Raw genomic sequence first — 25,514 nt, 5'->3', positions numbered from 1 at the left:
ATTTTGCACAATTGAATATTTTCAGTTATGCTCTACATTGGACATTCTGTTGTAGAAAAATAAATACACAGAACACACTTTAGAAAAGATCTATTGAAAAGGAAAGCACAAGTTATGAAAGAAAAGCTACCTTACTTATCACCTCACACTGGGCAGAATGGCTATTCTCAAAAAGACAAGAAATAACAGGTGCTGGTGAGGATGTGGAAAAAATTGGTGCAGGCACTATGAAGAACAGTATGGAAAATTCCTTTAAAAACTAAAAATAGAGCTACCTTATGATCCAGCAATCCCACTCCTAGGCATATATCCAGAAAAGATGAAAACTCTAATTCAAAAAGATACATTCACCCCAATGCTCATAACAGCAGTATTTACAATAGCCAAGACATGCAACCTAAGTGTCCACCAACAGATTAATGGATAAAGAAGATGTGGTATATATATATACCACGGAATATTACTCAACCATAAAAAAATGAAGTATTGCCATATGCAGCAACATGGATGGACTTAGAGAATATCATACTAAGTGAAGTAAGTCAGACAGAGAAAGACAAACATTACATGATATCACTTATATGTGGAATCTAAAAAATAGTACAAATGAATCTATATACAAAACAAAAACAGACTCACAGACATAGGAAACAAACTTATGGTTACCAAAGGGGAAAAGGAAAGAGGGATGAATTAGGAGTATGGTATTAACAGATACAAACTACTGTACATATAATAGATAAGCTACAAGGATTTACTGTATAACACAGGAAACTATATTCAATATCTTATAATAACCTATAACGGAAAATAATCTGAATATATATGTATATATATATATGAATCACTTTGCTGTACACCTGAAACTAACACAATATTGTAAATTAACTATACTTCAATAAATAAGTAAAATATTATTAAATGCAAAAGGAGAAAAAGAAAAAAGAAAAGAAACGCTACTTTACTTACCATTTTGCCTATAGTTGACCTTGGATGAGAGAACTCTTTTTTTTTTTTTTAATTATTTTATTTATTTATTATTTTTGGCTGCGTTGGATCTTCATTGCTGCACGCTGGCTTTCTCTAGTTGCGGCGAGAGGGGGCTACTCTGTTGCGGTGCGAGGGCTTCTCGTTGCGGTGGCTTCTCTTGTTGTGGAGCACGGGCTCTAGGCACGTGGGCTTCAGTGGTTGTGGCTCGCGGGCTCTAGACCGCAGGCTCAGTAGTTGCGGCGCACGGGCTTAGTTGCTCCGCGGCATGTGGGCTCTTCCCGGACCAGGGCTTGAACCCGTGTCCCCTGCATTGGCAGGCGGATTCTTAACCACTGCGCCACCGGGGAAGCCCCGAGAGAACTCTTTCTTATTTCTCTCTTGGCTCTTCCAAATGAGAAAATATATGTGAAAGTATCCAATCAGGTGCCTGGCACATTGCCAGAAATAAATAAATACTCTTTTCCATTAAGTTTTATCTCCTCAGCTCACCGAGCGTTGCTACGGAACATAATAAAACCCAGAGTAAGTTACAAAAATAGCAACCTTTGGAACACTAACTAGAAATTATGAGTAGTAAACCATACACAGATGACGTGAAATAATTGATGTTACTCCACCTAATGTCTATTTAATAACTGGATCAGAGACTGTTTCTGGTCCCTTTATGTTCATTCTCCCCTTGTTATATAGCAATGGAACTCTGATGTTGAACTGGACACACTATGACTTGAAATAAAGACTACATGCTATAATCTCCCTTGTAGTTAGGTGAGGCCATATTGCTAACTTCTGGCCAAAGTAATATTAGCAAAGGTGGTGTGTGCAACTTCCTGGAAGAGACCTATTCCAGCCCCTCCCCCTAAACACAACAAAACCCCAAGCCTCTCTTTCCCTGCTCTCTCAAGCCATTTTTGGACCAGCTGGAAAGCTTGCCCAGGTCTTTTTCCCCCAGAAAGCTTCATTATGTATTCTGATACTCTCCTGGTATGTGTACGCATCATCAGTTTTGACGTCCAAACCAAATTTTTGGGTGGAGGGTATAAAAATACATAATGGAGCTTTCTGAGGATCTACTTTTTTGGGAGTATCTACATGTTTAGCAAGATCCCAGGAAGTTTCATAACCCCTAAAACTTGGGAAGCACTACTCTGAAGTGTACAAACTATACAGAAGAGCAAAACTATAGTAAGCTAACATGGCACAGTCAAATAGGAGCAAGAAAATCTTCTGGTCTCTCAATCTAGGTGTCAAATGTTTGCTGCGAAGTTAATATGAGCTGTCTTACAGGCCTCAGGAGATAACAGTGAACAGAACAGAGAAAACTCCTGCCCTCGTGGGGCTTTTGCTTCATATGAGTGTGAAGACATTACAATGCAATTGAGAATTTTCAATGGAAGTATTGAGTGGGAAGGATGATTGCCTGTGTCACTTGGTCCAAGACCTACCCTTATTGTCCTCTCAACATAATAAAAATAACAAGAGTTATAGTCAACCTTTTTTGAGTATTTATCAATATAATATGCCAGGCAGTGTACTTGGCACTTCATATATATTACCAAGCATTCTAATATAGGCATTTACACCTGTATGTTTTTCCCTTTTGACGCATTTGGGTGTAATAAAAAAAAAAAGCACTGCATCCGAATTCAGAATATTTGGACTCATTTCCTGATTTGACCATGTGCTTAACTTTCCTCACTTAACCTTCCTCACTCTCAACTTCATTAAATAGAAATATTGTCTATATACTGTCTTTCCAAAGTCATGGAGAAGATCAACTGACTTCTCACATGCTAAGCACTTAGGATAGGACTTAGCACATAGAAAAGGCTTGACAAATACCAGTCATGATTACTGTGCCTAGTCAATCTTTTATTATTAAATAATAAAGGTAAGTAAAAAGACATTGCACTGTAAATTTGGCTTCATGGCATGGATTTCACGGAGTACTAAGTTTTTCTCCCCGTTAGTTTAAACTTTTCTTGAGTAGAAACCACAAAATATAACTTACACTCAAATTATCTTTATCTTATTTATTGTACCATTGATTATGAAGCTAAGATTGAGGACTTTATTGCCTCATGTTCCATTTTTTAAAAGCTGAGTTTATCACTCTTTTAGAGGCAGAAATCCAAATGTAGTTTTTTGCTACATAAATATCTGTTAGTAAAAAATATGAAAGATATTTAATTTGCATAGCATCTTCCAGTTCTAGGCCAAAATATTTTAAACAAACCTCTTAGAATATCAGTCATTATTAGTTATTATCACCAGTGTACTTAGAACTACACCATTATTTTTAAGCACCTTCATAGAACCACATTGCATAGATGTAGTAACATCGTTTACTGAAGCATGCTGGGTTTTTCTAGCCCTTTATAAACAAGGTGAGATTATACATCTTATTCAAAGATATATACATCTTTGCATACATTAACAAGAATATATGTAGGATGAGTTCCTAAAGTAAATTTACTGGGTCAAAAGTTACAGATAGTTTATTTTTACTTTTTAAATAAGCAATCAAATTGCCTTCCTAAAGGACTGTGATAATTTATACTCTCTCTAGCAGTGGAAATGCTTTTCTAGCCAACAACTCTATTAACATTAATTTTAAAAACTGTCATTGGAAGAGGTTAAAATTAATGGCCAAAATGTGGAGGTTGAATTACTTGTAAATTTTAACTATGTACGTTTGCCTCCATCCCCTACAAACAAAAATAACTGACCTCTAAATACATCTACTTTTTAGCCTCTGTATTTAATATGTATTAAGTTGTTTAAAGAAAACTTTTCCAATTAACTAAAGAAATAATTTTAATTATGCAAAGTTTAATATGTCAGCCCTAGATTAGAGAGTTGGATAGACGTGGTTTTAAATATCTATATTGTCATTGATGTGTTAGCATTCAAAAGATCCAGCAGATGGCAGTATAATGATGTTGTCCCTAAATTTTAGAGAAAAATTTAAGCAGGAAAATCTGAAAATATACATTCTTCCCATTTTTATTTTCTCTTTTCTTAAAATGATGCAAGATCACTAGATGTAAGGCACTAAGGAATGTGTAGAGGAGACCTCACACTTACAGGAAAGAGAAGTCACAATGGGTGGAACGCACAGCAGACAGGGAACTTGAGGACTCCCGCTTCAAATTTCAGCCCTTTGGGCCAGGACACTCTAAATCTACACTTTCCTGTAGGTGAAATCATCTAGCAACACCCTCCCCTCAAGACTATTACGAAGACTAAATGAGATAAAATATATAAACCTGTGCAGCACTGAGAATGTAATTAGCATTCTGGTTTTAATTTTTAAAATCCTCCTCTGTTAGAGATATCTACTGAAATATGTATGGTTGAAATAATATGGCATCTTAAATTTGCTTTTAAATGCTTTTTTTTAAAAAAGAAAAATGTTGAGATTAAAAAAAGATTGACAAGTTACTGATAATTTTTGGAGTTGCTATGATAAGATTAAGGGGATTCGTGATACTATTCTGTTTATATGTTTTTAAATTGCCATGTGTATACACCATGTGTATACCTCAGTCTGGCTGAGATTCAGAGACTGGGCTGCAGGGCGGCAGCAGCGGACACAGAGAGGGCAGGTAGAACGCTACTGCAGTGGTCCACATAGGAGGTGATGGTGGCTTAGATGGGACTGGTGGGAGTGGAGATCTTAGAGAAGTGGATGGACTCAGAATGCTATGGAGATAAAATTGACAAGACTTCTTGGTGATTTGGGATGGAGGGAAGTGAGGGAAGACACTGCCAGAAGTCCTGGGTTTGGGCATTATTATAATTAAGGGAGTGGGCTATGGAGGAGGGTTGCAAGTTTGGGAAGGGTTCTCTTTTGCCCATGATAAGTTTGAGATTTCTATCAGGCATGCTATGGAAATGTTGAGTAAACAATTGGAAGGAGTTCACAACACAGGTCAGGACTAGAAATGTAGATTGGGTGGGGGGGTGGGGTTTGCAGGCAAAGTCATGTAGATAACACTCACAGTCAGGGGACTGAGTGATGTCACCAAAGGAATGAAGAAATAGAGGGGGAACCTCAGGATAGATGTGCAGAGACTGAGCAAAGGAGAAGCCAGCAGAGGATTGATCTCCCCATCTGTATAATAGGACTGTCTTAGGGCTATTGGAAGGAGTATATCGGCTTTTTGTATGTAACACCCCTTGTGGCACATAGTAGGGCTTCAATAGCCATTATTCCTCTTTGCCCCATTCATTTTTCACAGAGCGCCTCTCCTCCTACTTCCCTGGGGAAAGCAGAAAACAAAGGCCATCCCGAGGCAATACCATCAACTTCCAGTTTCCCCACAATTCAAACCTACCTGCAAGTCTATCATTCACTCCCTCTTCCTTCCAGTGTCCCAAGAAGACAAATTCCCTTTTCTCTTCAAAGTTCATTTTTCCCAGCTGCCAATTCTATCCCTCCTACCTCTTCTGGGACATTGCCCTACCAATTATGACATTCTGTCTTATACTTTCTATTCTTTCCCCTTTACAGATTCTTCCTCTCAGTAACTCTGTAAGTATGAGTTCATTCCACCTTAAAAAAAAAAAAAGGCTTCCTTATTTCTTTTAGTGATTTTTCTCTAAAAAGTGCTGCTCGATTTTTATTGTGCGTATGAGATACAAATGAACTTATTTACAAAACAGAAATAGACCCACAGGCATAGAAAACAAACTTATGGTTACCCAAAGGGGAAAGGGGGAGAGGGATAAATTAGGAGGTTGGGATTAACATATACATATACTACTATATATAAAATAGATAAATAACAAGGACCTAGTGCATAGCACAGGGAACTATACTCAATATTTTGTAATAACCTATAATGGAAAAGAATCTGAAAAGAATATATATATATATATCACTTTGCTGTACACCAGAAACTAACACAACATTGTAAGTCAACTATATTTCAATTTAAAAAAAACCAACTGGCCATAAATGTAAAAACAAATTTATTGTGCATATGAAATATCAAGGGATATTGCTAGCATGCAGATTACGATTCACTAGGTAGAAGGGCTGCAGAGTTGAGGTTCTGCTGAATGCTGATGCTGACGCCACTGGCCCACAGGCCACACTTCGAGCAGTGGTTCTCAACCTTGACTGTGTGTCATTATCACCTAGAGAGCTTTAAAGAATGCCGATATCTGGCTGCCACTCCCAGAGATCTCTATATCTTTGACACAGGCTGTGGGCTCGGCATCGGGATTTTTAAAAATCTCCCCTGATGATTCTAATGTGCAGACAATATTGAGAACTCCTGATATCCAGAGGGTAGAATTATGAGGGACTTTCTACACCATATATTTCTATACTCTTTGAACTTTTTGCCAAATATTATGTTACCTTGGACTTAAAAAAAAAACCGATGAATTAGAAGAAGAATGAGGATGGGACTTGCCTGGCGGTCCAGTGGTTAAGACTCCACACTTGCAGTGCTTCCACTGTAGGGGACATGGGTTGGATCCCTGGTCAGGGAACTAAGATCCCACATGCCATGCAGCACAGCCAAAAAAAAAAAAAAAAAAAAAAGAAGAAGAAGACGAAGAAGAATGAGGAGGAGAAGGAAAAGGAAGGAAGAAGAGAAGAAAGAAGGGGGGAGGGTGAGGAAGAAAAAATTTTCTTGATCGAGTAGGTACAGCACTTTCCTTTTCAATCAAATTTCTTAAAGTGTCCACTTCCTCACTTTCCATTCACATCTCAACGCTCCCCAGTCTGGCTTCTGTGCCCTTTTCTCCCTAAAGCTGTACTGACAATAACCACACAACACAAGGGGTCACGTCTCAGTTCTTACCTTACTAATCTTTGGCCAATGTTGCAAGAGGTCCCAGGAACCTAAAGCAATATCCCAGCACACACCATATCATTAATGATTTTTTTCTTCTTTCTTGTGGGCTACAAATGAGAATAGTAAATTATGAATGATTCCGTGTTGTTATTAAGCAAGGAACAGTGCTGACACCTGGCAACAGATGAAATATGCATGCATGCAAAGCTCTTGTTTAAAAAATCTCTCCACATCCAAAATTAATGTCCATCCTAAAGGAACTAAAAGAGTCAAAACATTTCTCCCTTTTTGAAGCAGACTCTCAAGAATTATAGCAAAGCTTTCCTGGGTCTGCTTTCTCACAAAGGGGGAGGGGGAGAAGTAGGTGTGTCCAAGACTGCTCAGACACTGAAAGAAGAAGAAACATTTTTCACAAATAACTTGTGCCACTTCACGTCCTCCAGGAAGCAGATGCTAAGATAGAATTCAAGTCAGTGAAAAGTCTGTGACACAGAAAGGGAGGAGGGAGCAGAAGTGGGGAGAGCTCATACTGCCTGCAGGTCAGACAAGGCAAGAAAGAAGGGAGGGGGGACTGGTGAGGAAGAGCATCGGACTACAGTGCAGCTCAGAGAAAGTCTCAGCCAGGCCAACAAGGAGCCCCAGAGCCAAGACTGCCTGGCAGGGTCCCCAGAAGTGGGAAGGACTGGCCCGGCTCCGGGACCCTCACCATGCTGAGTCCCTGACTCGGAGCAGCCTGCCCAGAGTGCGGCTTCTGGACCACCGCCGTGGGTCCCTACAGAGGGCTCTTGGCCGGCGACTCTCCTCACAGCAGGATCCCCAGCAGCACACTCCCAGGCTGCCCAGGACTGAACTCGGCTGGTTAGTATTTGAATAATTTTAATACGGTTTGGGCAGAATAAAAAGGCAACAGAATAATCCTTTGACGGTTCTATCTCTTCGTTTCTGAAACTTTCATCTCATTCCTTATCTTAAAAACACCAAAAGTAGGTCTAGTCTAAAAGTAAGGAAATTGGCCCTAATTTGATAAGACAGTCTCTGCTGACTTCTTGCAACACCCCACCCAGAGCTTCCAGGAGCCCCTCTCGGCTCTTCTTCCCCATCCAGTCCTCCTCTGCATACATCACTGATCCTCTGCCTGTCCCTTAAGTTCTGCCCTTCCTCAAGCTGCGCTTGTCACTCTGTCCACACTACCTGGGCTACTGTTGTGATGGAATGATATTTGAAGTATTAACTGATGCAGTTTTTTATTAATAATATTTCCTCCTCTCTTGCATGATCCCTTCACCCATCCGATTATGGGAAGTGTGACAGATACTAAAGACATACGGTATTTGAATCTCTCTTTGGGTTTTATTGCTCACCTGGGGCCCAGGGGTAGGGTTGGGGGTTTACCCAGAACTGGGGATAAGGGGCAGGGGCTCTCTGGACGATATGCACGTCTCAGTATCTTCATCTATTCTCCTTTCTCTCTGCCTCTGCATCCCAGAGAAACTGATCTGGTCTGCGAGGCTTAGAGATGCAGGGCTGTCAAATCAGGACCCGAGCCAAAAATTATAGTGCATTAATCACTAGTAAAGTTGTCTCCCGTGTTCCCCAGGCACAGACTTGCCTAGGCTGTGACTTCCCAACCGCTCTTGCTTGCTGTGAACCCAGGGAACGGAGGTGACCTCCCTGGGAGTCCACTTCCCCTGACCTTTCAAGGGCTCCCATTTTCTGTGGTCTCTCAGACCAGGCCTGTACATGCTGAGAAATGGGTCTTGGTGGTCTCCCAAAAGTTTTATCCATGTGATGTCCCTGAGCAGTTCTTGAAAATTTCATAAATCTTTCACCTGAATAAAATCTCTGAGGTTGGAAGTATTGAATCCCAAAACTTTACCTGGACTATGGGCCCTTGTATTCTGAAAGGGTGAAGGATGGAAACTCTGAGACCTCTGCTCTAACCAAAACTGGGAGACCATAACCCAGGGGGCTGTCAAAGAAACACGGTTAAATTTACCTCCAATTCTGGTTGGTAAAGGACGGCAGTTTTTCAGAAGAGGCATGAATACTGGGGTGAGATGGAAATTCTGAAGATTTTGGCTGATCTCACATCTAGCCTCAGCCTCTCTTACTGACATCTAAGCGGGGCTTTCAGATGAGTTGTTTGGCTGACTGTGTCTTTGTGGTCCCTCATCTTCAGCTGTTCCAGCCAAGTTTTCAGTAGGGGAAACTTGAATCCTCTGCATGTTCTCAAAGTCGTGGTCTATCTGTATCCCCAACTCCCTGGCCAGGGGTGCAATGTCCTCCACAGACACACATCTGAGTGAAGAGGACATCACTTCTTTCAGGGCAGCTTGAAGACCCTCCATGTTCCTCCCTCTCTCTCCAACTTCCTCCTCCTCCCAAAACAGTAGCTGTGATGGCTTCAACTTCAGGATCCTCTGGAAAATCTGAGCCTCCTCATTCTCCCTGGCCTGGGAACTGAGGACAAAGTAGCATCTTTCAATGGCAGCTTCTCCTAAAAACATTAGCAAGTCCCATTCCTTCTCACCTAGGCAGTCAATGAAAAAAAAACACAGCTGAGGAAACTTCCATCAAGAAACCAAACTGTGTCCAAAAACTTTCTAGATCCCCACGAAGGTTGGCCACAGCAACAGCTTTCTGGAAAAAACTGGGGTTTTCCTTTAGACCATCACTATCAGGAAAACTCCATGTTACCTCAACCAGGCCATCAGAGATCTGCTGGGGAAGCACCAGAACAGGCAAATCCTGATGGAGAAAGATTTTGTGTGATTTCAGGTGGGCAGGGCTGAGCAGTGTGTTGAGGATTCTGGACTTGGAGAAGCTACAGTATCCTAGACGCACAAAAGAGATGACAGGCATCTTCATGAGAGTCAGAAATTTTCTGTATCCCCTGTAGGACTTCCTGAAGACTGCGTTGACTGCTCCTTCACAATGTCCTTCATGGCCCCCAGCATTAAAATGCTTTTGTTCTTTTCTGCATCTGGCAGTAGCAGGGAAGGGCAAACTGGCACTGATATATGTTTGACATGACTTCACGTTGCAAAGAGCTATCTGAATACAGCATAGAGGCACAAAGGACATCAAGGGGATTAATGGTTTCTGTTTCTCTAATTTCCAAATTCTCTACTCCAGTCAAAAATTCCCCTTTGCTATCTTCACCCAGAACCTTGTGTCTGAGGATTGAATCTCTGACTGTCATATCCAGTGCTTGAACTTTCATCAGGAAGTTCCAGGCTAAGTCACCTGGAGTCTCAGTCACCCACCTACATCCTCGGTCTAAGAAGAATTGTTTAACGAAATCTGGCAGAAGCTTTCTGCTTGTATCCGGGTTTAAACAGGACAGGACATCTTTAAACACTTTTTTCTTTCTGTAGGAAATAAGATAATCAGTGAATGTCGTGTTCAGCATCTAAGCTTCCTTCAATGGCTTTTTAAATTAAATAAGTTATTGACATTTTCATTGGGAAAAAAAAAGATGAAACAATACAAGTACAGTTCTCTTTCATTGCTCTGTCAATTCTATTTCCTTCTAAGAGATATGTCAATATAGTATGATACGTTTCCTTCCCATCCTTTTTCTATGCAAGTACATAAGTATGTTTGCATATGTAGAAATACACAGTTTGGTTTAATGGATGCTTTTTTATTTTATAAATGATATTATACTGAATGATTCTTCTTCGGTATAAAACTTCTTTTTACTCAGTGGTATTCCTTGCAAATTCTTCCAAGTAAGTATATATAGAGACCTACTTAATTCATTTTAGCTAATCCATTGTACTTCATGGTTTGGAAGAACCATTATTTATTTAACAATTGTCTATTGGTGATCATTTAGGTTTTCCAATTTTTTTGGCTAATGTTTGTATGCAGCAATGAAAAACCCTGTTAAAGGTTGATTATACACATGTATGAGGAATTCTCTCGGTTGATACCAATTTATTTCTTAAATGTTAACTCTTGCTAAAGTTTGGAGAAACGGAACATTTTGTTATCATTGAAGTTTTCTCAGAATTTACATGTTGTACCTAATTTCTCCTGATGTCATTTTCTAATTTATCTTCTAGCCACTTCTTGGGAATACGGAGACAGTGCTTAGTAGAGAAAGAAAATCAGAGAGCATTTTCTGTTCCTGATGGATAGCAAATTGGCATAAGATTCTTGGATCCCCTATAAAAATAGCCTAGAAGAAACAGTAGAAGTGAGAGAAAGTATGGATTTCAAGAATTAACAAAAGTAAGGCTTCCCTGGTGGCGCAGTGGTTAAGAATCCACCTGCCAATGTAGGGAACACGGGTTCGAGCCCTGGTCCAGGAAGATCCCACAGGCCGCGGAGCAACTAAGCCCATGTGCCACAACTATTGAGCCCGCGTGCCTAGAGCCCGTGCTCTGCAAACAAGAGAAGCCACCACAATGAGAAGCCCACGCACTGCAACGGAGAGAAGCCCCCGCTGGCTGCAACTAGAGAAAGCCCACGCACAGCAACAAAGACCCAACACAGCCAAAAAAATAAATAAAATTTTAAAAAAAATAGAATTAACAAAAGTAACTCTAAGAAATCCTTGGATGGTCTGAAAGTTGCCTGAACTGGTATATATGATGGATAAAAAGGTGAGGGAGGAGTTAAGGCCAGCATGAAGGATTCCCAGAGGAGGCACTGAGAAGATGGGTTGCAGAAAGCATTTAATTTCTGCTCTTGTCTAACCCCTGCTTTTCCTTTGGACAACCATCCCCTGCTTCTTCAGCACAGAAATCAGTACTCACTCAGCCCAAGCCAGATGCCTAACGTTGACAAGGTAATAACAGGCTACTGTGGAGCAGTACAGGGATATACCTAATAAGCATAGAGATGGATGAAAAATTAAGAAGCAATAATTTCTAGAACCCAATACCATTTATGTAAATTACAAATTCATGAAAATAGCCCGTGTAAGGCAAAAAAAAAAATGATCAGAGATTTTAGCTGCCACCCACTGAAAGGAGACTGAGTTTTGAATTTGAGTCCAGTCAGGTTAATTGGGAACTAAACCAACAAAAAAAACCCAAGATTCTTTGGAGAATTTCACAATCCAGAGTCTCTATAACTGATCATACACAATGCATAGGACAAAATCCAAAGTTATGAGTCATAGGAAGAAACAGGAAATGTAACGCACACTTGATCAATGGAGACCCACTCCAGGATGACCCAGATGTTGGATTTAGCATATAAGAATTTTAAAGCAGCTATCTTAACTATTTTCAAGAATGTACAATAAAATAAACCCATAATGAATGATTAAATAGCAATTCTCAGGAAAAAAAAAAGAAAGCATTTAAAAATTGAAATTCTAGAATTAAAAGTGACAATACCTGAATTTATTCAAAAATCAGTAGATGGACTGAAAAGAAGATTGGAAATGACAGAAGAAAAATTCAGTGTACTTAAAGATATAGCAGTAGAAATGACCCAATCTAGAGAATAAACAGAAAATTTTTTTTTTAAAAAATGGAGCCTCAGGGACCTCAGGAAAGATAATAGAAACTCTAACATACATGTACTTGGAGTCTCAAAAAGAGAGGAGGGAGCAAGTGGGACAGAAAAATATTTGGATAAATAACAGCTGAGAATTTTCCAAATTTGGAAAAAAAATTCCAAATTTATAGATTCACAAACCCTACAGAAGATGAAAACAAAGAAAAGCACACCTAGACACGTCAGAGTTAACTGCAGAAAAAAATTTTAAGAAAAAAATCTTGAAATCAACCAGAAGAAAAGTAACACAACACTTAAGGGGGAGCAATGATAAAATGACAAGACTTAGCATCAGAAACAATGCAAGCCAAATGACAGGAATGACATCCATAAAACACTGAAGGCAAAAAATCTCCAATCTGAAATTCATTACAGCAAAAATATTCTGGATTGAAGGCAAAATAAAGACGTTTCAATAAACAAAAAATAAATAAAATTCTTCAAGATAACAGGAAATAACATCAAATTAAAACTTGGATCTTCAGGAAGAAGAAAGGGCAGAGGAAATGGTAAATATATGGGTTCCTACCATCGACTGACCCCAACTAGTATAAGCTAGAAGGGAAGGGAGTTGATTGATATAGTCCATATACAAGTTGACCTTATACATTGCAGAGCACATAGGCAACGCCTTAAGTCTTCCTGAGACTTTGATTTGAGACACAATGTTGGGCGTGGGGGGCATAAAATTTAACATGACAAAAAGCGTGAAGATCCTTCTCCTTTGAATCAGATGCATTTGGATTTTTTTTTTTTCCGGTTCCCAGCTGCATAGACAAATATTACAGAGGAAAGAGACAGAGGATAGCCACAGGCCTCCAGTCAACTAGAGTGGATTGGTAACCATTAGAACTATATTGCAGGTCATAACTACATTATTATTGAGACTTTTCTTGACTATTTTCTTAAAGGTGTTAAATTGATTGCAAAAATAGCCCCAATTAATGGCTTTCTGGCATCCATACTTTTTGCAATACTACTTCGCAAGAGGTGGAATCTATTTTTCCCCAACCCTTGAATTTGAATTAGCTTTGTGACTTGCTTTTGCCAACAGGGTATGGCAGAATTGTATGCGTTATGGGTTGAATTGTATCCCCCCAAAAAAGATATGTTGATGCTCCCAGTACTTCAGAATGTGGCCTTACTTGTGAATAAGGTCTTTACAGCGGTCATCAAGCTAAAATGAGATCATTAGGGTGGGCCCTAATGCAATCTGATCAGTATCCTTATAAAAAGAGGAAATTTGAAAACAGAGACATGCACCAAGAAGATGGTGTACAAGCCAAAGAACACCTCAGGCTACCAGAAGCTGCGAGAGAGGGCTGGAACAGCTCCTTCCCTAGTGTCTTCAGAGAGAGTATGACCCTACCAACACCTTGTTTTCAGTCTTCTGGCCTCCATATCTGTGAAACAATATATTTCCCTTTGTTCTAAGTCACGATTTTGTAGTACTTTATTGTGGCAGCCCTAGGAAACCTATCATACAGATGGCGCGATAGTTCTGAGCCTAAGCCTAAAAATGCCTTCACTACTCTCTCTCTCTGTCTCTCTCTGACTACTCTCCCTCACCATAAGAATATGCCTCGCGGAGTCTGAGAACAAGTCCAGACTAGCTTGCTAGATGACAGATGAGCCTATGCCAGCTGACCACAGATATAGGAGTAAACCCAGCGAAGACCAGAAGAACTGCTCAGCCAACTATAGACACATGAACAATTATACACTCTTATGGTTTTAAGTGACCCTAATTTTGAGATGCTATGTTGAGATATTATTATTGTGATAAATAAATGATACAGAAAAATCATGCAAAACAAAACAATATCATGCAAGAAACACATAATATTAGAATGTTACCTATGGAGGAAGGTGAATGGGAAATAGAGAAAAAAATGAAATAGATAAACAAAAGGGGCTTTTTGCAGAATAATGAGGGTAGTATGCAATGACTAATTAATTAATTCAACCCTATGCAACAACGGTAATATATTTAAAAAATTAAGAATGAGGTCTAAAAGCAACTATATATTGGGAAGGTATGGGGGTGGGACAAGAGCTGTGTTATGGGTTGAATTATGTACCCCTCAAATTCGTATGTTGAAATCCTAAGCCCCAGTACCTCAGAATGTAATGGTATTTGGAAATGGGGTCACATGGTAGATGTAATTAGTTAAGATGAGGTCATTATGGTGAGCCCTAACCTAATATGACTGATATTCTTATAAAAAGGGGAAATTTGAGCATAGAGACGTGAACCCAGGAAGACAACCATGTGAAGATGAAGGCAGATTGCAGGGGTAGGGTGAGGGGGGCGAGGGTGGAGGGGATGCTTCTACAAGCCAAAGAAGCCCAAAGATTTCCAGCAAACTACCAGAAGCCAGGAACAGATTCTTCTTTACAGCTTTCCAAAGGAACCAACCCTAGAGACACCTTGATTTCAGACTTCCAGCCTCCAAACTGTAGGACAATACGTTTCAATTGTTATTGTTTAAGCTACCAAGTTTGTGGTGCTATTTTGTTACAGCAGCCCTAGTAACTATGTCAAGGTGTGCTGAGGAGGAAATTACTCTTTTCTGACCCATAACTGGATTATGAATTCCCAGGATTTGGACTGAATGTGAGTTGGTAGTTACCTTCCCCTTCTGTACTCAGAACTTGGTGATGTTTATTTTCCCAGACAATATCTCTCCAAATTAAGCATTTCTCATATTTTGAATTTTCATTGAGAAATATTCAAATTCAAGATTTCCTCATCAAAATGGCAATATCTGGACTGGATCAAGACAAGCTTTATTTTGGGATTTTATCCATTTATCACAAATTCCTCTCCTGTTTCCACTTCAATAGTTAGGTTCATAACCCCCATATTCCATTGGTCACAAAGGAGCTAAAATGATTAAAAAGGCTTAATCTGAGGAACAGAAGGTAACAGCTAAAATTAGTGGTTATATGTATGATGGAGGTGACTGCAGAAACCTTTAAGTTGATAGTCAATATTTACTTTAGCTTATACTGTCCACTGTTCCTAGGTCCTGGGTTTTCCTCCCTGTCAACACTCACCTCTGAGGAAATTCCAAGTTAGAGAGGTCCAAGAAATTTTTGTGTAGCTGCTTTTCTGCTGCCATCTGGTGCCTTTCCTCAGCCCCTCTCCCCATTATGTCATGGCAACCTAAAAATAAGTTGTTGCCTAAGTAACTATACACACATCATTCCCATACCTTCCATATTTTTCTCCTCTTCCTCCTCCAATGACATGCCAGTTTCTGAATCCTCATAATTCTGTTCTTCATCAGAGAACTCCATGGTTTCAGAATACAAATAGTCCTCTTTGCTGTCATAGATAATGCACTCTGGGTCATCATAAGCATCCTCTTCCACGGGGGTGTCTGCATCTTCAGAGTACCCAACAGATTCTAGATATGCCTCTTTTCCTAAGTGTAAAGAATCATCTGGCTCCTCATATCTCTGTTCATCCTGTAAATACTCAATAGTTGCTGGAAATTCATATTCAACATTCTCAACCAATTGCAGAGATGTGAATTTTGGTGTGTTGTATTCCTTCTCATTTTCCCTTGAGGACCAAGCAGTTTCCCGATAACCAGCCTTCTTGTCCGTGAAAGACTCAGAGGTTTCCAAATCCAAGTGTTCTTTCTCTTTGAAGGACATGGTGATCTCAGGATTCTCAGGATCTTTCTCTCCAGGAATAAAAAATACCTTCCCTGCTTACCCCCACAGGTTGCGGTGGCTCCATATACTCATGTTTTAAAAGTTCTGGGAAGAATAGGAAAGGTTGGGGGATTTTTATTTTCTTTTTTTGAAATTAACAGATGTTATAATAACTTGACTTTCCATGACCTCAAAGCATCATCTCCTTTATTTCACTGGATAACAGGAATACCTACCACCTCCTACATAAATGGCAAAGACTCAACTGTCAGAACTTTCTCCCACTGAAAAATATCAGATCACACTCCTGCCTTGCTCAAAAGTTCGAGTCTTTCACAGCAAACTCAAAGGGTAAATGAGTGAAATAGAAAACTTGAATCCTGTGTTTACTTGTGGATTTACTGTGACCCCAAACCAGCTCAGACTACATAAGGCCATTGCTAACGAAATCTGATCCTAATAATTTCTAATCAAGAAGCAAATAGCTCTGATTTGGAATAAGTCCTGGAAATAACAAGACCTATTTCTCTAAGCATACGGGTCCTGTACTACATTAGAGACCATTAACAATCTTTTTATCTGAGCCTCTGCCTCTCTGACATCTCTTAAAATAATCTTCACTATTTTTTAGAAAAGGAGCTACACCTGTCTCTGGTAGTAATTTACAGAACTGCTAAACAATTCATTCTGGAAGAAGTGCGCCCTCATTTGCCACTAATTATCTTTGAACATTGAAAAATTAGAATTTGATTTGCTCCAGAAAACTAAGGTTCTGCTGGCATTCTTCTCACAGAGAAAGCGAAGTTGTGGACTTTCCTGGTGGTGCAGTGGTTAAGAATCCGCCTGCTAATACAGGGGACACAGGTTTGATCCCTGGTCCGGGAAGATCCCACATGCCGCAGAGCAACTAAGCCCGTGTGCCACAACTACTGAGCCTGCGCTCTAGAGCCCGCGATCCACAACTACTGAAGCCCTCGTGCCTAGAGCCTGTGCTCCGCAACAAGAGAAGCCACTGCAGTGAGAAGCCCATGCACCGCAATGAAGAGTAGCCCCCGCTCGACGCAACTAGAGAAAACCCATGCGCAGCAACGAAGACCCAACGCAGCCAAAAATAAATTAAAAAAAAAAAAAAGAAGTTGCTAATCTACCACATATGTGTGTTAAAAATTATTTTTCCTATATTTTCAAAATGGCTATACTAAGTGAAAGATGCAGCTTTTGGTCTTGAGGTTAATACCCATGAATTCACTTACTTCATAAGGAAATCCTGATGTGTCACTAACAGTAGTCTCTTTCCAACTATGAGTATTTCAGAATGTCACTGCCAGAATAATAAGTTTATACTAGCACTAAAACAAGTGCAGGTTTTGGGGACATCCCTGGTGGTGCAGCATGTAAGACTCCATGCTCCCAATGCAGGGGGCCCGGGTTTGATCCCTGGTCAGGGAACTAGATCCCACATTCATGCTGCAACTAAGAGTTAGCATGCCACAACTAAGGAGCCCACCTGCCACAACTAAGACCCAGCACAACCAAATAAAATAAATAAATATTTTTTAAAAAGACAAAACAATTGCAGCTTTTGGATTCAGTTTGAACAAAAAATTATAAATCCCCTAAAACAATAAGATACATCATTCCTTGCGTTTTAAATCTTGGACACTTTTCCCTTTTATCATATTTCAGTGAAAATTATCTCCAGAATGACAAATGAAAATAAAAGGTAAAAATTTTCTTTTTTTTCAGGAAATCTGCCTCCTCCCTCTCAGCCCAAAAAAGTGTAGAAATTTAACTTACCATGATTTAAGTGATTTAAGTCCCAAATGGTAGCTGACTCTGAAAAAGTACTAAGTAAACAGTTGAGAAAAAGCTGACAGCTCACTTCTCCCTTTTTCTGTACCAAAAGTAACAGCTTCCAACTTTTCTTCATGGGATCTGTAATATTCTCCAGAATCTCATACTCTTCCTCAGAAATTAGCCTCCGAGAGGTTAATGTATCTAAGATACAATCAGGATCTTGTTGGAGGATTTCAAGTAACTTTTTTCATTCTTTTTCTATGATTTCTGAGGGAACACTCCCAGTAGCCAATGTTCCTGTTTTCTGCAGAGTAGGAAATGAACTATGAAATAGTTCCAATGCATAAATACAAGTTTTGGGGGGGTTTTTTGGTTTTTGGTTTTGTTTTGTTTTTTTTAAGGCAAAGAGTAATTCTATTTGGCAAAGATTAACTATGTCAATGATGCCTAGTGTTGGAGAGGGTGGATAGAAACAAGCCAAAGCAGCGGGGGAACCCAGTCCTCAGCCCACACGGACCCTGGCTCCCTGTAGATTATTTATTGTTTTTTGACGACCTGACTCAGTTTCATATGACTTAGCCCCTGAGAACTCCTCTGAGTCAACTCCTCTGAGAAGCCTCTCTTGAACTTCAGATTGGACTAGGTATTCTCTACTCTGAGCTCTATCTGCGATAATAAGAATGTGAATTGATTGACATTTTGGAGAGAAATCTGTCAATATGCAGCAATAAATAAATAAATGTGACAGATAAAAATCAAAATTCATACCATTCAGTGCAGCAATCCCACTGCACTGAATAGGAAATTATCTTATGGAAATAATCAGACAAATGCCCAAAGATGTATGTGCAAGAATCTGCATTACAACATTTTTACAATAGCAGAAAATTGAAAATAACTCAAATATCCACAAATTGGGGGTTTATGGAACAAATGTTGATACATCAACAATGGTGTTACCTAATCAGGTCTGGCTGTTCACCACTCAAAAAATCAATACTTGAGGGACTTCCCTGGCTGCGCAGTGGTTAAGAATCCGCCTGCCAATGCAGGGGACACAGGTTCAATCCCTGGTCCGGGAAGATCCCACATGCCCATGCACCACAACCACTGAGCCTGCGCTCTAGAGCCCACGAGCCACAACTACTGAGCCCGCGTGCCACAACTGCTGAAGCCTGCACGCCTAGAGCCCATGCTCTGCAACAAGAGAAGCCACCGCAATAAGAAGCCCGCGCACTGCAACGAAGAGTAGCCCCTGCTTGCTGCAACTAGAGAAAGCCCGTGCGCAGCAACGAAGACCCAACACAGCCAAAAATAAATAAATAAATAAATAAATAAATATAAATTAAAAATCAAAAAAAAAAATACTTGAGAGAGGGAGACAAATGTTGGTAGAAAGGAAAGTTGCTTTTAATCAGAATGCTGGCAATCTGGGGAGATGGTGGACTCAGTGTCCCCAAAAACCACCTCTGAAACTTATGCTTGGCCATGAAAGTTTTTATAGGGAAAAAGGGAAGTAATCTCAGTTAATCATTGAGATAGGGGGTGGGAGTCGTCGCCATCCCCCACTGTGTGCAGACTTGTATGCAGGCTTGTCAACTTCCTGTGATTTTTCTTTAGATGCTATCTTGTTCACACAGTTTGTTCGCAAGATTACTGAAGGGGAAGCTAGGGAAGAGATCTGGTCATCTGTTAATTACTTATTCTTTTTTTTTTTTTTTAGTTATTTCTTTTTATTTATTTTGGCTGCGTTGGGTCTTCGTTGCGGTGCGCGGGCTTCTCATTGCAGTGGCTTCTCTTGTTGTGGAGCACGGGCTCTAGAGCGCAGGCTCAGTAGTTGTGGCGCACGGGCTTAGTTGCTCCGTGGCATGTGGGATCTTCCCGGACCAGGGATCGAACCCGTGTCCCCTGCCTTGGCAGGTGGATTCTCAACCACTGCGCCACCAGGGAAGCCCAATTACTTATTCTTCATTTCAACTTCTTTGATCTATAGAAAGAACCAACAGATTACGCAAGGTATTGTGTGATCAAGATTTGAAAGGCATGCTAGGGCTGGAGATGAGTAGAGCATGGGGGGCCCCTGGTTTAAGGTTAGTGACAAGGCAAAAGGGCCTCCTGCAGAGAGCTCTTTCCTGCAAAAAGCTTTCTCCTGCCAAAAGCTGCTTACAAATCCCCACTTGTCAGAACATCATTCCATTTCTACGGGATCATGGGCGAAGGTCTGTCTTCTGTAACTTCTTCATTCTGACAAAGGGCACCGTATTCTTAGAGTGGAAGATGTCAGCATGGGTTTGCAGCATCTCTTTGCTGACAATTTTAGTTGCCCACTTACATATGCAGGCAGAACAAGCTACAATTACTTTGATGCCCACCAAGATATACATTATTATGAGCAATAGTGTTAATCCCATTCTCTTAAGGCCAGTTCTTGGAATTGTACTAGCCATAGATTCAGTACTGCTCAAGGTGGAGCAGCTTATGTCATGTCTACAGTCTAGTCATCTTGGAGTTAGCTTTTCCCCTCTGGCGGCAGTTATAGTATCTGTAAAACAACTCAGGAATGTGCATCAGACACTGAGTCTGTGACTCTATTGTCCTAATCATTAACGGCTTGAGCTTGCTGTTTTGCGACTCAGGGAGGCCTGGGAGACTTCAGCTTTTCTATAAACAAGAGGCAGGAGACATGAAGGAGCCTTTGTGCTTGGGGTGGGGTGGGAGTGGGGTGCAGAGTTCTGCTCAGTTCCAATGCAATACCAAAATGAAGTTAAAAGTGATGAAGTAGGGACTTCCCTGGCGGTCCAGTGGTTAAGACTTCGCCTTCCGATGGAGGGGGTGCGAGTTTGATCCCTGGTCGGGGAGCTAAGACCCCACATGCCTCACGGCCAAAAAACCAAAACATAAAAGAGAAGCAGTATTGTAACAAATTCAATAAAGACTTTAAATAAATTAATTAATTAAATAAAGTACAAAAGCTACAAAACCATTCTGCCCTCATCCCACATACCACAAAAAAAAAGAAAGAAAGGAAAAAAAAGGATGAAGTAAATCTACACATATTGACAAGTAGTGATATCCATGATATATTATGGAAAACAGCAAGTTATAGATCCCATTTTTATTTAAAAAGTTAATATGTGTATAGTGTATGTATACAATATGTGTATATACATATACATTATATTTTAAAGAAGACAGCCAGGAAAGAGATACTCCAATTGTAACACTGGTATCTCTGGTGATATGATTACAGTGGTATTCATACCTTCTACTTTAAACATTTCTATTTATTTTAATAGTTAACATTTTTTGTCTTGTTAGCTGACTTTAATTTTTTAAAAAACTATCTAGTTGGTTTTCATTTTCAATTATAGTGCACAAGAACCTGAAAACAACCTACATAACTATCAACAGGATACTGGATGAGTAAACTGTGGTATCTCATATAATGTAATATACAGCATTGAAAAAGAATGAACTTCAGTGACCCACAGTATACATAAATAAATCATAACAATATTAAGGGGAAATTTTAAGTCCCCAAATATTATATGCTGCATGACACCCTTTTTAGAAAGCTCAAAATAATGTAAATACAGACACATACACATACATTTTAGGAATACACATGGAATCAATATAATTATATAAAATGAGAAGTAAGGAAATGAACTTCAGAAGGATGGCTACCTTGGTTAGGGGAGGCTAGGGATGGGATGGGATTGGAGGACAGGGAAATCATGCAGTTAGACATAGGATATCATCTGGGAATGAGTTTATAGGTGTTTATTAAATTATTAAAGGTAAATAGTTAAACATGTAAGTGAAAGCAGGCCGTTCATGGACCAATGCTGAGCATAACCAAGGATAATGATTCATTAAATTCTGGTGTCCCTAAGGTTGAAAAAGAATAAGAGAATCCATATATGACATTAAAAATTAACTTTAGGTTGAGAGTTTTAAAATGTGTCACAAAGGTATGGGTTTCAAGAGATGTATCCCACCTAATACTAACAATTTGATTGGCAATGTTAGTAGGTTTGCCAATCTTTTTTTTAAATTCAACTTGGTTGGTAAGGTATTCTAATAACCAGCTTCTCAAACCCCATCTCCTCCCCACTGCTCCCCCTAAATACCCTCCTCTCCCACAAGAACTTGCTCCAGGAGATCTCAAAGCTGATGGGAAGAAAAGTGTTTATTTGAAGTTGCATATTTCACAGTAAAATTTAAATTTCGGGGAGGAAGTTTAAATTCAGTTCCTTGGTAACAGGAAATCTGCATTGCACACACTTAGAATGCAAACGGAAGTGAACAGGAGGGAAGGGGGCAGGGCAAAACCTTTAAAAGAACGACATAGCCCGAGCACATGACATAAACTAATTAGAACCAAATAGGTCCAAGATGGTAGACTAGTCTAATTCCACTAGACCTTGAGCCTCATCTCAGTATATGCTCATTTTAACACATCTGCAAGCTAAATGACACACCCATAGGCGCCATGGCAGTTCCAAGGCCAACCATAAAGGTCAAAAAGTAGGCCTGGGCTTCCCTGGTGGCTCAGTGGTTAAGAATCTGCCTGCCAATGCAGAGGACACAGGTCCGAGCCCTGGTCCGGGAAGATTCACATGCCGCGGAGCAACTAACCCCGTGCGCCACAACTACTGAGCCTGTGTGCTGCAACTACTGAAGCCTGCGCACCTAGAGCCTGTGCTCCGCAACAAGAGAAGCCACTGCAGTGAGAAGCCCGCGCACCGCAACGAAGAGTAGCCCCCGCTCGCCGCAACTAGAGAAAGCCTGCACGCGGCAACGACCAAAGCAGCCAAAAATAAATAAATAAATAAATACATTTATTTAAAAAAAAAAAAAGTAGGCCCAATTCCTGGAAATCCCCACCCCTTCCCCCAAATAGCTAGAATACTCCTCCTACTCATTAGCCTATGAAATTACCCACCCCTAAAAAAACTGACAACCCCATACCCTGGTGCCTTTCTCACCTTCTGAGATGGCCCACGCTCTGTGGAACGTGTTTCTCTAAATAAATCCACTTCTTACCTATCACTTTGTCTCTCACTGAATTCTTTCTGTGATGAGACATCAAGAAAAGACCGTGGGTCTAAATCCTGAGACCAGGTGTGTGATCTCAGTTAAAACACCGCGGGTTCAAGTCCCAATCTGGGTTTTGGCTGGGTTTGAGTCCCAATCTGAGTTACACGGTTTCAGAAGTGAGCTGGGGGAAGGGTGGCCAAGAGATGAAGATTTGAAAATACATCCCTCACATCAAATACAGTGAAACAGGTGTAAAAATTTTGTTTGCAGCTAGGAGTTTAAATTATGTGATTTTTTTTTAAAGAGAAAAGTCAGCACTAATTTCATCTATTGCAGGAAAAAAAGGCAGGTCAAGTCAAGAGACCTGAACTATATCAGAACAACAGATGCAAGATTTATGAAGTCTCTATCACTCTCTGCCAAAAGGCAAAACACCATAAGTAACAGCAGAGATTGCAACAGGGAAGAGCCAATTTTGACTCCATGTTGGATCTGTTTCTTTGACTTTAGCATTTGCTTTTCATAGCTTTTGTTATTATAATCATACATAATGGACTGCCTCAGGGAACCCTACCCACCTGTGAAGGGCTGCAAGAAAGAAGAAATTAACCAACCCCTCCCCGAGGCTGGTCATTCCAGAAGATGTTTACCCTTTTTACTTTACTTCCTCCCCGCATCTCCCTCTCTATTCTGCCTTTTTACTTTACTTCCCTCTCTGATTCTATGAAAGAAACTGGCATCCAGACGCCGCTAAGATGGTTTTTTGGGGACCCTAGTCCGCCATCTTTTCAGTCCGCCGGCTTTCCAAATAAAGTATTCTTTGCCTCAACACCTCGTCTCCCAGTTTATTGGCCTGTCGTGCGGCGAGCAGGGTGAGCTTGGACTCTGTAATAAGATCATCTGTTTCAGAAGTCATTCTACTCCCGACCTAAACCTGGCATTTGGATAGAAATCTGGAAATTCTAAACTGGCTTCACAGGCGCCTATAGAGCCAAGAGCCTACCTGACCAGGGCCAGAATGGCATGATTTCAAGCACACCAAAAAGGGAGAGGAGGAAAAATATTTCACTCTGATGTTTACAGTTTGGGGAATGTCTGGGGTAAAAGAGACTCTGACATGGTGCCTATCACACAATTTGTCTCCTCAGTGGTTGCTACCTGTCCTACCCTTCCTGAAACCGAGCAGCACCCTGTGGGGCCCTCCAGGGTACAAAAGCCTTTCCATGTCCCCCTTTTCTTGTCTGTAGGAAAAAGGCTTCAGCCTCCTAGATCTTCGCTGCTGTGTTCCAAAGGGTAGATTCGAACAGTTACTAATTAGGGAAGTGAGGGAATGCAGAAACAAAAGAAAGGCAGTCAAGAAACAACAGTGCAGCAATAAAGCAGAGTCCTAGTTATTCCCCAATGGATATACATAGTAATATGATACAAATTTTTGAGTTCTGCTATTGGAACTAAGGCCCCCAGGTGGAGGTGGAGGGTGGCTGAGCGCAAGATTCCTGGAACACCACTCTCTGACCTCACCACCAACCAATCAGAAGAAAGTCACATGCCCTGCAGCCCTTATTTTGCCTTTAAAAACTCTTCCCTGAAGGAATTCCCTGGTGGTCCAATGGTTAGGACTTTGGGCTTTCACTGCAGAGGGCCAGGTTCAATCTCTAGTCGGGAAAATAGGATCCTGCAAGCCGTGCCATAGGGCCAAAAAATAAATAAATGACTTTAAAAAAAAAACCAAAAAATTCTTCCCCCAAAACCACTGGAGAGTTCAGGTCTTTTGAGCATGAGCTGCGCTGTCCTCCTTGTTCGGTCCTTTCTCTGCTCCAAACTCCAATGTTTCAGTTTGTTTGGCCTCACTGTGCCTCAGGCACACTAACTTGGGTTCAACAACAGTCTACACTGATCTCATTTGTCATAACACTTGTGCTAAGCAGAATAATGATCTTCCCCAAAGATGACACAACCTGTGAATATGTTACAAGGCAAAGGACAGTTAAGGTTGCTAATCAGCTGACATGGAGATGGGAGAATTATCTGGGTGGGGCCAGAGTACTTACAAGGGGCTATTAAAAGATAAACAGGCATAGTTAAAATTTAAGTTTATTTTAGCAAAAATCGATCCAAAAAGGCAGCACCAAACCGGAAGTGGTTAGTAGCATTCTATGAGCCAGGGGAAAGACTTTATAAAAGTGTGAAGCAAAGAAAGGAAATTATTTGATTGACTGTAGCTTAAAGACTAGCTGGTGGTTTGTGATTATCGTCCTTAAGTGTAAAATACAGTATTGTCAACTGTAGATGCAGTATTGTGCTGCAGATCTCTAGAATGTATTCATCTTGCGTAACTGAAACTTTATACTCGTTGATTAAATGTTAAGTATTAAGCCGTTACGTTTGTGGTAAATTGCTAGAATGGCAATGGGGAACTAATACAACACCTAATCCAGTTAAGTCTCCCCTGAACTGCAGTTTGGTCCAAACACCCAAATGTTGGCCTTCTCTCTCTCTCCCCTGGCTGCACCTCCCCCTGAACCCCCTACTCCCCACCTACCACTTCCATGAAGACAGGGACTATGTCCTATTAATGTTTCTATTCCCGGTTTCTAGAAGAGCCTAGTACTGACTAGGCACTAATCAACTGTTAACCTGTCAAAATTAAACCTCTAATTCCTAGACGTCACCTTGTTCTGCTGGTAG

At 40.5% G+C, this 25,514-nt stretch overlaps 1 protein-coding gene across 1 annotated transcript; it reads right to left on the bottom strand.

The window, feature by feature from the left end:
* Window positions 1-8,316: 8,316 nt before the first annotated feature.
* On the bottom strand, window positions 8,317-25,377 carry CARD6 (caspase recruitment domain family member 6). The gene is given in 10 exon segments (XM_061188936.1): window positions 8,317-8,674; window positions 8,677-9,355; window positions 9,357-9,688; window positions 9,691-9,798; window positions 9,801-10,170; window positions 13,853-13,857; window positions 15,539-16,019; window positions 16,021-16,091; window positions 17,784-18,087; window positions 25,369-25,377. Coding segments are annotated over 10 exon segments (2,679 nt in total). The 3' UTR covers window positions 8,317-8,354.
* Between the last annotated feature and the right edge of the window lie 137 nt (window positions 25,378-25,514).

This window comes from Eubalaena glacialis, chromosome 4, assembly GCF_028564815.1.
Source record: "Eubalaena glacialis isolate mEubGla1 chromosome 4, mEubGla1.1.hap2.+ XY, whole genome shotgun sequence".
In the NCBI taxonomy this organism is placed as follows: Eukaryota; Metazoa; Chordata; class Mammalia; order Artiodactyla; family Balaenidae; genus Eubalaena; species Eubalaena glacialis.
This window is presented reverse-complemented; position numbering and strand designations above follow the sequence as displayed.